At 39.7% G+C, this 18,948-nt stretch overlaps 1 protein-coding gene across 8 annotated transcripts in view; it reads right to left on the bottom strand.

The window, feature by feature from the left end:
* Positions 1-1,524: 1,524 nt before the first annotated feature.
* ARID1B (AT-rich interaction domain 1B) overlaps positions 1,525-18,948 on the bottom strand; it is a 403,429-nt gene continuing 386,005 nt past the window's right edge. For 5 of the 8 annotated variants that reach the window (XM_077813247.1, XM_077813249.1, XM_077813246.1 and 2 more), the window contains 5 exons: positions 17,377-17,527; positions 13,484-13,580; positions 9,431-10,220; positions 7,521-7,651; positions 1,525-4,588 (listed from right to left, as the gene is read on the bottom strand). In XM_077813247.1, coding sequence (XP_077669373.1) covers positions 2,858-4,588; positions 7,521-7,651; positions 9,431-10,220; positions 13,484-13,580; positions 17,377-17,527 — 2,900 coding nt within the window. In that variant the 3' untranslated portion in view covers positions 1,525-2,857. Of the gene's footprint in view, positions 4,589-7,520; positions 7,652-9,430; positions 10,221-13,483; positions 13,581-16,271; positions 16,389-17,376; positions 17,528-18,948 lie in introns of all 8 variants that reach the window. The other 3 variants (XM_077813245.1, XM_077813244.1, XM_077813255.1) reach the window with 1 other exon arrangement.

The following is an 18,948-nucleotide window of genomic DNA, read 5'->3' as shown; positions in this document are numbered from 1 at the left end:
GGGATCCTGTGGCTGCCAATCCCTTTACCACAATATTGTCTAACCCTGCTCCAAGCAAATCTGATGACGCTGGTTAAAATATTTTAGCACTGGTACAGCTCCCATAATGGTAGCAATGGTGGGGAATTTGGGAAAAAAGGCTAGAGTAAAAAAGGCCCAGTACATTTTTTGTTTCCTTCTTTGACTAGCCAGTAGACACAGGAAAAAGGACAGGAAAGGACTGATTACAGATCAATTTTGGGTTTAGATAACAGCCTGCATCCATACAATGGATAGTATCACTCCCTAAAACAGTGCTAGCAACTAAGAACAGTATTGGATACTGCTTCTCCCTGCCCTGATGTTAAGTTGAATGCCTCTTCATGTCATGAAGAGTTACAAATGGGTTATAATTCAACATATATGTCTGAATGTATTGTTATGCAAGAGAAAAAGAGATCATTACAGTAGGTGATGTGGGAGTGGATAGATTACTGTATAAAAAAAACTAAAGGAAAAATTACTTTTCGTGACACTCCGGAGTCACGTTTCAAACTTGGATTATAATTGTATATACTTTACGTGTCTATGAAACTTGCTGCCATATATTAATGTGTTAGAGTGAGCTACATGAAGATAAGCAGTAGGCCTATGGGAGCAGTAATTCTCAAGAAACTCTGTACTGTGATTGGAGAAAGGAGGAGGATACTAACAGTGTAATTATGCAGCAATTCCGGGTAAACTGATTATTATTAGCTTTTTATGATCACATTAACAAAGTCAATGTTCCAAGATGAAACAGCAAAAATATTTCGGTTGAATATTCAACAATGAATAATATAAACAATATTCAGCAACAAGCTGATCACCAGGTGAGTGGTGGATGGGAGAGAGTCAATGTATCTGAAACCAGATAAATCCTGAAATTCAAATGGCCATCTCCCACCAGTTGTAAGAAAGGATGTGCTGTATTAAAGCCTGATCCACTTGAATGGGAGTTCCAGGAGCTCAGCACCTCTCAGAGCGAGATGCCATGAGTGTTGTAAGCATGCAATAACATATAGAATATCAAGGAGCATGTGTGTGTTTACTGTGAATGCCCATATCACTTGGTGCATTGTGCCTTTACCCAGAAGAAAGAATTACAGGTAGTTAGTACAGATCCATTTCTTCAAGTTGGTTCGGGCTTTAACAAAAATCTTGTGTGTCACTTTTTCTAATATTCTTTTTATGATCCCTGACTGCAGCAAGTGGAGTGAATACCTGCTGAATCAGCACTATCCACCAGCTAATCACATCTTCTCCTTTTAAGATCACCTTTTATAAGTAATAACTGGTATCTATTCTCTGTAATCTCAGAAAAGAGTCTTCCAAAAGGAGAGTAAATTACTGTATCACTTGATTAATATTACAGATTAATATCTTTTTAAAAGTCATAATCATAAGGGTGTGGGGGGCAGAGAATAACTATTATTGCAGTTTCTTGTACCTGGTTTGTTTTTTGGTACACTACATTGAAACTAGAACATTATTCAAGAACACCCATCACAGTGCTTAACAAGATTTAATGTACATTTATTCTTAACATGTGGAACATATAAAGATTTTATACTGAATAAATGATATTCATTAAGCCAGAGGAAAAGGAGGAATTTACATCAAGTTTTTTTTCCTTTTTAAACTACATTATCTTGAAATACAAATGCGGATTCTCATCACTGAAAAATCTTTGAAGCTGTGTTTCTTCCTTTTTTTCTGTATATATTTTTTTTGTCTGTAGACTGGTAACCATTTTCTTAAATCAATCCATACGTAACCATTTCCACACCTTGATTTATAAAGCAAATTGTGATCGGCTGCTCTCCCGAAATAGAGCATGACTTTATACATACAGAAACTTGTACATTACCCTCGGGTTTTTTTGGAGATATGGCCCAAATGAAAGGAAAAAAAAAATCTACTGTCACTTTGGAGTTACCACATCATGGAAAAGAAACTAAAAACTTTGTACTTAAAAAAAAAAGATGAGGGCATGTTTAATGTACAACTTCTATATACATCACGGCCCTTAGGCAATAAAAAAAATATTTAAAAAAATGATTAAAGGAATTGTGAAGAACTGTCATTGTGGAAGGTCAAAGAACAGATGCAGACAAGACAGTTCTGGTGAGGAAGCAATTTACGTTTATCGTCGTCAGGTTTGTGTTTAAAATTTTTTAAACTTTAAAAACATTTTTTTTTGTTTTGCTCCTAGCCTAATGTAACCATTTCTCCTGTTGAGAAACCAATATCATTTTGTATTTTGACTACTGACTGACACCCTCGGTGATCCCCTACACCTACATCACTAGAATTTTCTATTGCACAGAGCTTTGGGTGATGGTGTATAGATTATTTTTATTTTTCCTTTTTTTGAAAAAATAAAACACACAGGAACTTGGTATGTTGGTTTTTTTTTTCACCTTTTCATTTCAAAGTGGTGAGATTTCTTTTCCCCCATCATATAATGGTTTGCCACAATTTTTTTAAAGTCACTAGTTCGCTTCCCAAAAAATATGTAATACAAACATGGAAAAGAACATTGAAAAGGATAATCTATGGAAAAAAAGTGTGACCTTTGAATGTACTAGACAGCAACTTTGGTTAAAAAAAATAAAATAAAAAGATGTACTTATACACATAGACAGCAAATATTAATTTCATAACTGTTCAAATTAATAATTTCTTTAATTCCCAATTGGTAAATAGTGAATGGGGCAGAGGAGCAAAGATTCTTTTTTTTTTCCTTCTTCCTACGCTGGATAAACAAGAACAGAAAACAGCCAGTTATATGTGACCCTCTAATCTCCACTCACACATGCTTGGCTTCTCACTTATGTCATAACTGCCCAATCTGAAAAAGTACATCACAGATGACAGATGCAACCATAGAGTTCAGGACAGCAGATATTGAGATATCCAGCAAACGACCCTCATGCAAAAGGAACTCTGAGCGGTTCTCGTCCACTCTAGCCATGGCTAGCAAGGCCTTGGCTGCCCTGCACATCATGTCTACGCTAGGTGGCTCCAGAGGTGGAGGCTGCATGTGCATGAGGTTATGCTGGCTCTGTTGGTACTGGGCCATAGTGACCCCATCCTCCAAGAAACTTATCAAATTTCCAATGCTTCCCTTCTGCACAGCTATTGCCCTTGCTGCTAACACGTCCCCCTGGGCAAGGTTCGATAAGAGAGCCATGGACATTTCTCGGCAGACTGGGTTTTTGCGGTCCCCAACGTACCTAACTAAAGTAGCGTAGAGTTTCTCCTGACGACTGAATGGGGGAGTGGCCAAGATAAGGTCCACATTATTGTCCTGGATACTGAGCTTACACAGGGTCTCCAGCACAAGTCTTTGAGGCGATAGGACTGAGTTGGGCCCCACGGTTGGAAAAGGATCCTGTGCCTCTGCAGATGGGCACACCATCCAGTGCAGCAAGCCATCCAAAATTGGCAAACAGATGCTTTCTGTATAAGCAGACAAGTCTAGCTGCCCAGAAATGTTGGCTAATGTGACCAATGTATTATCCCTCAAGACCTCGAGGCAGTCCCACCACCACTCATCCTTGCTGCAGGCCACCCCTTTGTCCTCCTCTTCCTCTTTCTCATATGTCTGCGGCGCTCGCTTTCTTTCCGGATGCTCATGGTGAAGGAGGATCAACTTTCCCAGGATCAGCACCAAGCCTGGATGTTTGGACATTTCGGCGTCATTGCCAGGCACAAAAGACAAGCTACGGACAATATTTGACACACAGATGCAGCGTTTAGCCAAGGAGTCTTGCCAATGAGTTATGGTGCATAGAGGAGTCTCATCCCGACTCCTTGGCTCATCTTCTAGCAGTTTAATATTCCGGTGGCTTTTGGCTTGATGGATTCCAAAGGGAAATTTACTGCTCTCTGTCTGGGAACCAGGGTTTGAGTCTTCGGGCAATGCTCCTGGTCGAGCTGACAGGACATCATCGATGGTAGCTGTTATACTTTTTTCCTGTTGTTCTTCAGGTTCACCTTTCCCCTCTAGATCCTTCTTTTTGCTTGGAGAGTTCAAGGCCGGAGGGGCCCTCCTTCGTGGAGGAATCTCCATCTTGCTCTCAAAGTGAGTCTGGATGTGTTCAGTTGTATCACCCCCACCAAGCTGCCAGTGGAGAAGCCCACTGTTGAATTCCTGAACACGCCCCAGTTTGTCAGATCTGTCAACAACAAATAGATTATTTTTCTTTACAATCTTTATTGGCAGCTTGTCAAATTTACTGGCTTGTTTTGGCCTCTCACTTGGATCAGCAATGGCACTGGGAGTGGCAAAAACAGTGCTCTTTTCTTCTCCTTCTGTTTTTTCTATTTCATCTTCCTCCTCCCACTCTTCCTCCTCCTCTTCCTCAAAGTAGTCAATACATTCATCATTTTCCTCCTCTTTTCCAGTATCCACTGCTAAGGACTGGCTGTCATCCTTCTTGACTGTGTTGTGATCAAGTGCTTTGTGACCTGGATCTCCCACTTCATATTCCATAAGGATTCCAAAAATGTCAATCAGGCATTTTCTGAAATATTCTACCAAAAGCTCAAGAAATCCAGATAACTGGAGAGAGAAAAAATAAAACACAAGTCAAAAACTCAGATGAACATTTTAGACTGCACGGAATTTGTTAGTAGCAATGAGCATATTCAAATGATGCTAAACAATCTGTTCCACCTTGTATTTAGCAGTGACACACTGAGTTAGTTTCCAGACCTGAAGAAGAGCTCTGTGTAAGCTTGAAAGCTTGTCTCTCTCACCAACAGAAGTTGGTTCAATAAAAGATACTATCTCACCCACCTTGCTTCTCTAATATCCTGGGACCAACCTGGCTACAACAACACTGCATACATATTTCTATGAACATTTTCACACATCCTACAAACTACTGACAGCCAAGCCTTGAATGACAAACATTTACAAAGGGAAATTCTTCTTCCCTTCTGACCACTCCTGAATTGGTGTAAACTGTCATAGCTCCTCTGATTTCACATGAGCTAAGATGATCTACATACGTTAAGGACCTGACCTACTGTCTCTAAACCAACTTTCCAATATGTGGGATTCTGGCAATGCTGATTCTAGGAGTTGATACTCTCCCCCCTGTATGATGTATATAACAGAATAGTTTTCATTATGTCCATGCATATTTGAAAGCTGTTACCGGCAGGCAGTTCTCTATACTGTAAGATATCCTCAAAAGTAGTTTTCCTATGTGTTTAAACCTGGATTTATGTGTAATTATTGTACTACTGGAGGCCAACACTTGGATTCCTGATTCTGGTTCACCCTCAGTGGCTTTGTGTCAAAGATGAATTACTGTTACTACATTCAGTCCCAAACGTCTGCCTATTAATTGTTCTTATTAACTATGGAATAATAATCAGGGATCCTAGAAATCCATTTGCCACAGAAAAACATGGAATTTGCATTTTTACAGAGAATCTTTAGTTTTTACGTTTAGTGAAAAAATAAAAACATGTATTAACTACTCACTAAATTTTACTGAAATACCAGTGTCCCTTATTCAATGCACGCAACTTCCCTCTCTTGTGGTTGATTTTTGAATATGCTTAAAATTAACATACTCCAATAAACTGCTTCCGGTGTATTCAGGTTACTCAATGGTGTATAGGGGTTTGTGTTTTAATGCAGCTCAAATTTCATTTCAGCCTTCAGATGTAATTAAAGTTACAAAAAGATGCCAAAAACTTTAAAAATCACCCCTAAGGATCATCTCACTGAGTTTGGCAAGGACAAATTTCATGCTGATGATAATGTGTTGTTCTGTACTGTATGCAGCAAGGCTGTAGATTACATTCGAATTGTAGAACACATGGAAAGTGCTAAACATAAACTGAATGACAAAAAAGGAAAACAAGAGCCTCAAACAGTGGGGCCATCAACAACAGTAAAGAAACAATGCACTGTGACTGGATTATTCCAGTGTTTTTGTGCATTTAAAAAAACCCCTATTTCCCCAAAATATAGAATACAGACACAGAAATATTTGGTATACATAAGAAATACAAATTGCAATTCTATTAAATTGATTATAATGATTAATGGTACTGGTAGGCTTCAAACTTACTTAATTGCAAATATATCAATAAAACATTGTATTCATCTGATACCTATATATATTGTGGCTTGGGAAACTAAAGTTCAGCGTTCAACTTTAATCATGGAAAAGCACGGATTTTTATGTTTTTTTATTGGAGAATGTTGTTTTTTTCTGTCATGGAAAACTAGGATCCCTGATAATAACTATTCAGTGAAAATGTCCCATCTTACATCCAATTTCTATTTTTCTACAGTAGTTTTATTTTATTGAGAGGACAAATATGTTCATATTCTATGGTGCTCTTAAGACTTCCAAACTCTTAAATATTTAAAAAAAAACCCCACCCCAAATAAAAACCTACATTTAATAACTGCAGAAATTTCCAAACATCATATGAAGAAAAGGAGTACTTGTGGCACCTTAGAGACTAACAAATTTATTTGAGCACAAGCTTTCGTGAGCTACAGCTCACTTCATTGGAAGCTTATGCTCAATTAAATCTGTTAGTCTCTAAGGTGCCACAAGTACTCCTTTTCTTTTTTGTGAATACAGACTAACACGGCTGCTACTCTGAAACCAAACATCATATGGAATCTTGATCAGCAGTTCAAATCAAGCCCAAGACAATAATACCCAAAAAATCATAACTGATGGCTGTACAGTGTTTTGTGTGAAATAAATTGGAGGTTTTAGACCCAGTTCTAATAGACTATATTAAAAATTGCCACCAAACTGGCACAGAACCGCATCAAAAAAGTGAAGGATTAAATGGGTCAAAGAAACGAAAAGTAATAGAAACTAAATACTCTATTCTACATAGCATAGGTTCTTAAACCATACTCATCACCATAGTATCTGCTATCTTGATTACTAGAACAGGGCTGAGAAACACTGGAAGGTAGTGTAGGAGAAGCTTACACCATTAGATCCTGTGTTATACATGTCTTGTAGATAAATAGTGGATTTTGGTTTTAGCAGCACTATCGATCTGACACCTTTTGTGAAAACATAATTCCTCATTTTGTAAAAACGTCCAGTTTAAAAAAAATCCAGTATCCTGATATGCCTGGTGCTAACAGCCAATGTTTGTTTTAATGTACCTGACCCAACGAATACCTCAAACGAGTATGTATTCATGGACGTTGCCTTCTCCCAATGCTGAAATGCTCCTATACCTTAACTGTCCATTTTCACAAGAGATATTCCTCATTTTAAGTTTATAATCTACCCCATCCCACACTAGCCTGGGTTCCTCTTGTAGTTCATTGATGTTCAATCAGCAAAATTGAGGTTATGGAATCTTTTAATTTACGTTTTTAATTTATGCTAATGATAATTAATTTTAATGGACTCACTCAATCATTTTTCTGTGTCCCTCAATTTGAATTTTTGATCTTATCAGGTTGAGAGGTAAAGTGCCATCTCACCTACCTGCGAAAGGTTGAAAGTAGCAACAGTGCTGTCATCATACAGAAGAATATTAATAGTGTCTAGAGCCCAGGTACTTTCAGCCAAAAGGCCAGATTTAAGAGACATCATCACTCGCCAGGCCTCAGGAGTTACTGGAGAATGAGAGAAGAAAAAAATATTAGAAGCAGTGCTTTCTAGCGGAGAGTCGGTGGACTTTCAAGGGAGACTTCTGACATGCTGACTTTAGAGAATACAAACAAGGTAGTCTGCTAAACAGGGTGTGTTCAGGTTCTAAATTATGGCACTGAGCATCACTGCTTCCACCATGTGGTCCAGTTCTTCTTTTGCCTTTCTGGCAGAACGGATGTGAGCCTTGTTTCTAGTGAGTACTTGAAACTGGCAGTTTTTCTTGCCTTTCCTCATGGTGAGATGCTTTTACTAATGTTTGAATAGTCGAAAAAAATCTATAAAACAAGTTAAACAAAACAAAGAGTACAGTGATCATTTTGTTTCTGCCCTTTACTCCTGTGTTGGGGTGGCAGCTGGAAGGAATGCTGAGTGTATCTTCATCACTCAGAGATGTATTTAATTAGTATAACACACTGCAGAGATCATATAGTGAAAGTATCAAAAGCAATGAAAACAGCCAGGTGTCTCAGTGACTGCTATGCTGGTTCTAACTCAGGAACTTGGCTGGGGAGACTGATATGATGGAAGCTGCAACTAAGAGGGCCTCACATATGTCATCTACCATCAGTATGAGGAAGAGGAAAGGACAGAACAGAACAAGTCAGAAAGGACATGAACAGAAATGGGAACTTGAACGAGTGAAGTGTAGTAATGGGTTCAGTCAAAATAGGAAAATATTTGGGAATAATGTGGAGAAAAATAATAAACTTTCAATTGTACAAGAGTAAATATTATGGGAACGAGCACTAAATCATAGTTGATGCTATAAAACATAATCTCCCCCAGAAAGTTTAAAATAATTCTTTAATTTAAAAAAGAGTCTCTCAGATTATTTGAGTGATTTTTAAGAATATTTTCCATGCTCGTCAATGAGATGCAACCCGGGTCTATCCAAATGTTAAAGAAGTCCCAACTGCGATAAATATATAGTGCATGACTCAAGTCACTGAGGATCTTACACTAATATCCCTACACTGGACATACAGTTACACAGCATGCCAAGTCAGAATGGCCTCTTGTATCTTACCATTATGATTTCACACTAACATGTTTCCACCTTCCCCCAAAATATCACCTCCAAGAGCACATTCCTACATGATACCTAGGAGATACCTTTAAGTGCATTCGCCCCTCAGCCACAGAAAACCCATCTCCACCAATAACACAAAGCCTTACCATTAGAGTGGCAGGGAAATTCTTATCCTGGCTGGATATAAGACTTGCCATCAAAAAACAAAAGGTCATTTAATGAAGGTGTGTGAATGTAAGTAAACAATGCACCAACAAAAAGAAAAGGAGTACTTGTGGCACCTTAGAGACTAACAAATTTATCTGAGCATAAGCTTTCATGAGCAATAGCTCACTTCATCGGTGCTTTGGTATGCTTTCTGTGCCACAAGAACAAACTTTGCTCAGCTGATGGTTGTACTGACCATTGCATAGGTGCTTTAGGGTAGCAGCTAACACATGGAATTTGAGAGCCTAAACTGCCTTAATTTTTTAATACAAAGAGAGACCTGTGGAGACTACAGGGCTCAACATTCCATGCTCCTTTTGTTCCCAGCTACTGATGTCCCATGTAGCATTTGCTGAGCTGTATATGACCCTTGGGATGACCACCCATTCTGTACAATTTTTTTGGTGCTATTATATTTTAACAGATAAAATCACTTTACATTTAGCTGAGTTAACCTAGATTCTTTACTTCTATTTCTGTATTTAGACCTTTGTTTGATGCTCACCAATATCTTTTGAGGTAATCTTTCGTCTTGGTTTTAAGACTGGTTGCGATGCTTCTACAGAGCCTGGAGGAAAAGTAATTTCTCGCCTAATTGGTGGTGGCTGGGGCGGAGGTCCTGTGACTTGTGACACTGGAACTGTGGGTATAACCTTCTGCATCTTCATAGAGGGTAGGAAAGGAGACTTGCTTGGAGACATACGGTTCTCTAAAGAGCGCTGGAAGGATGCTGGACTTGGAGCCCTAGAGATGTGGTTTGGCATTGAGGGTGGTGTCTGGTAGGATGACTGAGGAGGTCGAGTGATAGGCTGCATGGAGGCTGAGGATGACATGTAAGAAGGCTGACGTTGGTTGACATGAGAAGGCCACTGACTCTCATGGTTTATCCTCTGGTCAGGTACCATCATATCATCAGTGCGGTTCATCCCTGGATAGGGTGGAGCCTGTGCAGGGCCTCCAGGGCCTTGCCTGTTCTGGTAAGGGTAAGGCATATCATTTCGTGTTGGCCACATGTTCTGCTGAGGACCTTCGCTGGTGGATGATGACTGCATGGGGCCACCAATCATCTGCGGGGGTATTCCATGCTGCTGGATTTGTCCGGGGCCTTGCATCCTCTCCCTGTTATAAGGATATGGATACTGTCCCTGGATAGGCCTCCTGTCTGGTCCAGAGTAAGTGTTACTGTACTGGTTATACATTTCTTGCTGCTGATTGCCATACTGCATGTTATACATATCCCCTTCATGGCGTTTTGCTGGAGGCCCATACATGCCATCCATATGACGTTTATAGTTCTGAAAAAGAATGTTTTGGAGAAAAAAGCTCAATCATATTGACAGTCAGGAGTGATATTTAATATGTAATTTAAAAAAGTGACTGGCATCCTTAGATTCCATGACACCAATATAAAGGCAACATTTCAGAATGAACACGTTACACAGGAGGTGGTAAAATAGTAGTTTTATAATTATTTTTTAAACAAAAGTTTTCTGTCTTTTCCTATCATACAAAATGTATATGAACTGGCAGAAAGCTCATTTTAAAAATCAAAAATCCTTAGGACTGCAGAGAATGCTGCTTATAGAGTCAAGCTAGCAATGCTATGGTTATGATTGAGCCAGCTTGCATATTAAGACCCGACTTTGATGTGCTTATAAAAACTTATATTTAAAAAAAATTACCACTGGATAAAATTTCTCATGTTAGCTCTCAATCCAGGGGTGAATTTTTTGCAAGTTTGGTAAAATTATATTGCTCACTTAGGACACATCTAGGCATGAAAAAGAAATTATCTTCACCAGCTAAGGTATTTTTTCAGTTTTTTTATTTTCGAACTACAAAAAAAAGTCTTTTTAAAGTTTCAAACTTGTCACAGACTTAGTCTTCTTGGAGGACAAGTTTTGAAAGTCTTCTAACATCCCAAAGCACGATGCTTCTTCAAGTATGTATCCAGGACGCTGGAGTTTGAAACAGAGTATAAGTCAGGCAAAACAGGCTGACTGGTGGGAGAAACACACATCTCAGTTATGTCTGATGTTCCAAAACCTCCACGCATCCCTGCCAAGAAGATGAATCCCTCTCCCTAAATTCCCTAATCACATTTCATGTGTGATTATTCCAGCAGTTAAATTCAAACATTCTATTTTGTTCTAGATAGGTGCTTATATGGTGCTCATCACCACAGTATCTGAACACCTTCCAGGAGTACATTAAGTGACATGACTAACATCTGTCATGTGTGGTTCCTTCTGTCTCTCATCCTCCCTCTGAAGGGGGAGAACTGTGAGCACAATGTAGTGTTTTGTTTTGACAGGGGCTGATATTTTGTTTTAAAATGTACATGCTGCTCTGTGTTTATGTTACAGAAGGCAGGGTGAAGAACTGCGCCTTGCACTTTGAGTGGAAGGCGGAGAGGTTTGTAATGGTCTTCAGTTCCTGAGGGAGTTTGCTTCACAGTTCAAGCCACACTGAATGTCATGAGGCAAAAAATGTGAATCAAATGTGCAGTTTTTGAATATATGATCTATATGGTAAACTCAAAGTTATGGCTCCCACAGAAACCTTAACTCAGTCACATTGCACAATGTATACTAATGTACTAAAGTTAACATCATATAAAATTCTATATGCATGCAATGTGGGTCAGTTAGAATTGCTGTGGGAACCATTAATTCTCATTTTCTCACTTTGGTGCATTGAAAATCCTAACCACTGAGTTGCATGAAAGTTTTAATTTGCCAGTGAGCTGTCAAGCTATTTCAGAAACAAAGGGTCCATGGTCGGCTTTAGGTCCTACACATCTACCTAATATACTGGGTCTGTGACATGAACTCTAATGCAAGACACAGAAAAACGGGCATCATGTAAAAAATTGTCTGAGTTGCACCACAATTTCAAATGGTTATGCATAAATCCACTTAGACCCTGATCCTGCAACACTTGTGCACATACTTAATTTAAAACATGCGAGTAATCCCACTTCAATGGGATTTCTGACATGATTAAAGTTAAGCCTGGATGTGTTTGCTGGATTGGGATCTCAGACAGTCAGTTAACTCAGACGGAAGATATAGATGTAAAAGGGGTATAGTGGGACAAAAAGACAGCATGTCAATGGCACCTTTAAAGGAGGGTCCCACTATGATAATTCAGCCATTAACTCCCACCCAACCCTACGTCACACCACCAGCCTAACCTTAACTTTGTCCCCTAATACGTGACAAAATATACAAAAAGGTCAAAATAATACATTATTAAGACATTACTGGAAATGGATACCAAGAATAGGAAATGAGATTTTATAGTTTCTTAATAATGTTAGTTTGACTATATATTTTTGCAAAGTTTAGGGAGTTCCCATCTTTCATGAGAATCTCGTTAGCTCATTTCCTGGATACCGTAGTGTGGGGTGTCACATGCTATTTTTGTTACTGATCTTTGTAATTTCTCCACTAAATCACCCCAAATTACTAAAAATGCTGCTCCTCAGCAAGACCAACAAACAAATGTGGAGTTTCTTGACCACGACATTTTGGAGATAGTATGAGAGAAAAAAGAGAAGTATAACATTTCAAAAGTGAATTTTAGATACATTTTCAAACCCCTGCAACTTTAGAGCTTCACTTCTGATCTTTACTGAACTTCCTAGAAAACCTCTGCCCCACACTGAGATGTTTTATGTGAAATTTCAGGAAGATAAATTTATTTTTGAGGAATCCTGGCATGTTTGAAAATCTGTCTTATTCTAGCAACCTAGCACCAGCCATAATTATAGAGAGAGTACCAACTGCTTTATCATACATAGGGTGAAATCCTGGCCCCATTGAAGTCAATGGGATTTCTGCCAATGACTTTAATGGGGCAAGGGTTTGCACACATATTATCAATACATTTTACAAAACCTATGTCTAGAAACAGTACCCATATTTTCCAGCATATTCTGTATATTTTATATATTACAGAAAGGCTCAAATGTTTGAATGTTTAAAATATTTTTTCAATGTTAGTAATATATTGGAATATATCATCTGCTATATATTCAAAGTACATGATTCTCTCACATGCAGGTTTTATGATAGTCTTGGATTATCTGTGTGACACTCTATGCCAGCCTTAGCAACCAGGAGGCTTGGGTCTTTCTCTTCCTGCCAGACTTCCTTGGTTTCAGTTGCCTGCCTGACAGGAGTGCTTTCTGCTCTTCCAGTTAGCAGCTTTCCTATTTGTCTCTGCAAGCTGGGTGTGCAATATTATCAGCCTATGAATCGCATTGTTTTGATCTGCCTGCTTACTGTGCCTGGGGCTTTCACCTGTCACGGACTCCACATCACAGAATTGCAACTTTAAATTATACCCTTCAACCTAACTAGTACATGGCCTTGTTATCACACATCCACTGCTAAAATGGGCCCTGATTTTGGCCCACACTATGTTGCTCACCTGTGTGAAAACTACATGCATTTTAAGAATTTGTTTTAATTTCATATTATAAAGTATATTTTTGGGGGGTTGATATTTACAAAATAAATGTCATGAATATAAATGATTCCATCTCTTTTACCTGCTGCTGTGGATACATTCCAGGTTGATGTCCTCCATACGGTGGTTGTCCTGAAGGAGGTCCTTGCCCTGGATACTGCTGCCCATATGGTTCATGCCTAGAATGATGCATTCAAATCAGCACTTAGTACTGTTGGAACTTCCAAGCCACTGGAAAAATGAAATTGCTCTGATGATTCTACACCTTAAAGATGACCACCACCACGAAACATTCGTTTTACCATACCACCTAATTTCCATACCAAGACTCTTAGCACAGTGATAGTAATTTAATTTTTAGAATGGATGGTGACACCTTTTTGGGCATGTTGCCAAAGTTGTTTGACCCCTACAAAGATGTCAATGAGAGGAAAATTAAGGACTTAACAACCCCCCGACCTGCACAAACCAATTAAATTCCTTGGATTCCAACAGTCAGGAGCTCTCAGGTATTGCACTAATTCAGCATTAAGACTATTGGTGGAAGTCAGCCGCAAGGATGTACCCGAAGGAATTACTACACAGAGTATAAAGCAATATAGTTGTAACAGAGTGAAGCAGGATATATATTCTAGTAAATAAAATATCTGACCTACAGCGCAAAGAGGGTGTGTTCAAATTCTAAAGAGTTTTAAGAAGTGGGTCTCATCAAGAAACCCACTTTATGGAACATTAAAGACTCTACTGAATATAAAAAAATATTTTAAAAATTGGTTTAAACTGAATTTGTCATTTTCACTGGACCATAGTGGCACAAAATGAGTTTAAGTACAAAACTATGAAAAATATTTCAAGATGCTACACTTATGCGCTGGAGCTTTTAATAAAAAAATGTAGGATGACTAAGGCCCTGGGTAAATTACAATTTCACAGACTGCAAGGAAATTGTGAAATTAGTCCAATACTGTGATTTTTCCAACAGTGGGGAGGCAGAAGCAGAGATGCCCAAGGGATATTGGAAAAATCACAGGACTGGGCTAATTCGGCTGCTTGAGGTAGACCATGTGTGTGGGTGTGACCACATGGTGCCAGCCATCTGGCTCAGGCTGACGTTGCTGCATCCTGTCCAGCCAACCAATGGAGAGATTGTCAGTGGTGCTGACAATGTGCTTTGATTAGGAGCCCTGGCCCACCCCACAGCAGCCTCTGGCAGGCCTGGGTGAGACACCATAGGAACTGAGACCAAGATCCACTACTTGGAGCATGAGCAGAAGGTAAGGGGGCTTGCTCAGCAGGGAACCAAAGGTGTTGAAGGGGGCCCTGACCTGGCAGTGGGATTGGGTTGTGTGTGTGTGTGTGAAGAGGGCCCTGCCGTGTGGGGGGGGTTTGATGGTGATGGATTCCAGTCTGAACCCAATCCCCTGCCAGGGCTGGGCTCTCTCACACACCTGCTTGTGCTCGAAGCAGTAGATCTTGGTCCCAGTCTCAGCTCCCACTCCTGGTGGTGACTACTGTGGGGTGGGCCAAGGCGGGGCTTCTAACTGCTGTGTATTGTCATTGCCACCTCATGTCCCCACTGGCTGGCCAATCAGGAAGCAGCCACAGTGGCTGGGGCTGGAACTGAGCGTGGAGTGAAACAGGCCTCAATGTCCAGCACCATGTGGTGGAATTACCACTTCTGCCTCCCTACTGTTGGAAATATTGCAGCAGTGCCTATCCTATGAAATCCCAACACTTACCCATGATGATGATGTAATTTTTTTAAAACCTGCGATTTACATATGGCTTCAATGATGACATATTGTTCTTTTTTGAGGAATAATATAGCAGTTAATGAAATACTGTGTAATCAAGTACAGAGTTAAGGTTGCACTTACAAACTTACCTGTGGCAATTCCTGATTTTTTGAGTGCTTAACTGGGCATACTTTTAATTAATTTTTTAAAAAAATGAAACAGAAAATCACTTGAAGGGAAATACATGGAAAGCAGTAAGGATGATAAATACCTGGTGCTGATGGTGGATAGCAAATTGGATTTGAGCTTGCAGTGTGATACGGTAACACAACAAATATCAATTTCAGTTTGGGTAGTGTACACAAAACCACCCTGTCACAGACCAAGACGTTAGCAGTCCCTTTGCATACAATACGAAAGAGACCACACTTAGAATTTTGAGCGCAGTTCTGGACACCAGAATACGTTTAAGGGCAATTCAGGAAAAAGGAGCAAAAAGATGAAAGAGCTGGAGAATTTGACTTCTTAGAAAGAATTAAAAGAACTAACAAGGCCTGATTATCAAGGTGCTGAACATCCACAACTCTCACTGACTTCTGTGGGTGTGGTAGGTGTTGAATATCTCCGAAAATCAAGCCAGACAGAGAGGTTATCTAATCAATGTTAAAAGAACTACTAAACTGATAGGAATTGTCTAGGGTTGTCTGAGGTAATATAACAGAGTAATGAGATGAAACTAGGCAAAGGAAAATGGAGGCTATATATCAGTAAATGCTCCTTAAGAGTTAGTGTTACTTAGACTATAGAATGGCCACCACCTGAGCCTCAGAGTTTGTATAACCCTCAGAGTTTGAATAATTTAAAACTAGAATGGACAATTTGATAATATAACATTGTGTATATCCTGTATTGGCACCAAATTGTGTGATTTCCTTTTCTAACATCTATAATTCTATGGAAACACACAAAAAAATAGCTCTCCCAACCCCAAAAAACAAACCCAATGGAAAAATCTCTATAGCAACACACAAACAAATAACACACCAAGCTACTGAATATTCTGTTTAGACACAATCAGTAGCTGCTAGGATTTCGGATTATCCAGATATTATAAACAGAGAAATCAATGTTCACCTCTGCTGGCCAGGGTAACGATTAGGAGAGTACATGCTTGGGTCACTGTTTGAAGGCACCATGTTGCTCTGACCAGGTGGTCCCATACTGCCTTCAGGACCCAGCCCATGATCCGACCTAAAAATGACAAAGGAAACCTCATTCTGTAAAAAGCACTTATTCTCCAAAATCGCCAAATCAATAAAACCTAATGGAAAGGATTCTTCTGGCCTAAAACCTTCTGCTGGGACCTTTAATCTGGCTGACAACACAGCAACGTGGCTTTTGTTGAACAAAATGATGACAGTTGTGTTATTCTTCCCCTACTGCTTCAGCCTAGGATTGTGAAAACTGGCCTACTATTAACTTAGGAGGCCAATACTGTACATCTGGCTGCCAGCAGGAAATGTTAGCAATGAAGCAAAACTGTACAACTAATTGATGGTAATGATGGGAAAAAAATTTCTACAGTTCTAGCTTGCAAAACATACTGCAAAACTCAGTATACCGAAACACTCTCAAACCTTTCTGCCTGCTCCCAATGATCAGACATCAGTGATTCTATGGATTTTAAAAAAAACAACACTTTCCCAGGATAAGGAAAAGGGAAAAAAATGGTTTCACTTCACTGAAATTTGGACCTTTGGGGATCTAAATTCAGTACAGAGGATCACTATGGTCAAACACTTGAAGAGCAGTGTTCCTACAGCACAGAGATAGTACAGACCCTGAAAGCTCCAGATGAAGTTCTAGTCTCCGGCAGACCAAAGAAAACATTTTGAAGATGTATATTCTGGTTTTTATATAAAAAAATCAACATCTTCCATTTCGGTATGAACAGAGCAAGAGGACTAACACAAGTGCTACTTTAGCAAGCCACAGCACAACACAACAGCCTGCCAAAAGCAGCTGTCAAGCAGACCCACTTGCTGATCAGCTGTAGATCGAGTGACTCCTGAAGTGTGACAACTCTCTCCTTATTAATTTCTGCAAAAAGCTAGACTCTCTCATTACCCATGGCTTAACTCCCAGTGATTTAGTAAGCAGCTGCAGGAAGTGAAGGACAATGGGGCAAAGGGGAAGAGGACAGGATCATTTCCACTAACTTCGCTGAAGATTGACTCACCTCCTGTCATAGCCACTTCCATAAGAGAACTGCTGCCGCTGGCTCATGCTCATGGTGGACATTGCTCCAGATGGAGTCTGGTTATAGATATCCTGTATTCCACTATTGGGCATTTGTCCGGGGGCCATGAAGGGCTCACTGCTTCCAGGCACTGCAATAATAAGTAAAAACGGAAGAACTGCAAATTAAACATTTTATTTTTGGTGTTCAAAGATGAGCTTCCAAGGTCTGTTAAATGACATCATTTGAAAAAACGCCTGAAGCCCGAACTCTGCCACGCAGAATTACTAGGTGTCTGACAAGCTCTAGGAGAGTGATGAAAGCAAATAAATCAGCACTATCGATAAGATGGAACAGCAAGGTAGTCAGAATATCAAATAACTTCCAATGAAAAAAATCAGATTTGGAACCTCATGTTAGAGAATTAAACCCATCAGGTAGAAAGCTTTCTTCTTCCTCAGTGTGCTAAAGGCTCAAGCTGGACTCTGTTCATAGTTGCTCTTCTTAGCCCAATAATGTTGACTCAAACTCAAATCTCTAAATATCAGAAAGCCTTATGTGCTAGCCTCATGGCTTTAATTAGCACCCTGTAGCCACAGGGCTGTTTTCTTTCCCTTTCCCAAAATGGGGCTGATGTCTGTGCATAGGATCCTGTATCCTGGAGGTATCCCCCTGACCAAGGCAGGTACAATTCTAAAGGGTCCAAGAAGAGACTTGGTCAGCACCAGCCATGACATCATTTAGTAACAAAGGATTCAAGGAAGTAGCCCCATCTCTCTAGTTTGAGATATTTAACAAAAAAAAAACAGAGGTGAGGGTGAAGGTAAGAAGGCAAAGGCTCGTCTTGGAAAGGAAGAACAGGACTTTTCCAAGAACAAAGCTTTCCACTTCCTGTCACTTGATGCCTTAGAACAGGCCAGATTCGTAACTAAAGCAATGGAAAGAATAGTAAGTGAGAGAACTAGGCACCCTTATAATAAAGAAGCAAAGAAGCAGTTCTATTAATTCCAGGAGCTAGAGATTGAGTTATATGCATGATAAGAGGGTATTGAAAATGCTACAGGAAGCCCTGGAATTGTTCCCGAAATTTTGTATGCAATCACCACCTTGCCAAACTCTTTTATAAATGCAGAAACACCATCAGCAGAATGAGCTGAGTGAGGGAACAGATTTGAATCACATGTGATCATCTTTCCGAGAAGCTTGAGATGATATGACAAAACTAATTTTTACTTATGACCTAATCTAAATGTGAAATAAATGGGTATATGCAGTAAACCAACCTGATCTCAAGATGGCCGTGGAAATCAAAATAAGTTTAAGTTGGAAAGGATGTACTTCCCCTGAAGTTCTGCTGTACCAGGGGCCAGGGCAAAAGGCAAGGGATTTAAAGGAAACATAAGGCCTCTACCCAGCTGCTGTTCCAAATGGTCTCATCAGTATCACTTTCTCTCTCTTTTTTTAAAGTAGTGACACCAGTACATCACCACTTCTCCTCCTCTCCCTGCTCTTTGTCCTTTTCCTCTCTGTTACCTCGTCCTTCAGCTGCCACTTCATACTCTTAAACCTCCA

The sequence above is a fragment of the Eretmochelys imbricata genome, chromosome 3 (genome assembly GCF_965152235.1).
Source record: "Eretmochelys imbricata isolate rEreImb1 chromosome 3, rEreImb1.hap1, whole genome shotgun sequence".
Taxonomy (NCBI): Eukaryota; Metazoa; Chordata; order Testudines; family Cheloniidae; genus Eretmochelys; species Eretmochelys imbricata.
This window is presented reverse-complemented; position numbering and strand designations above follow the sequence as displayed.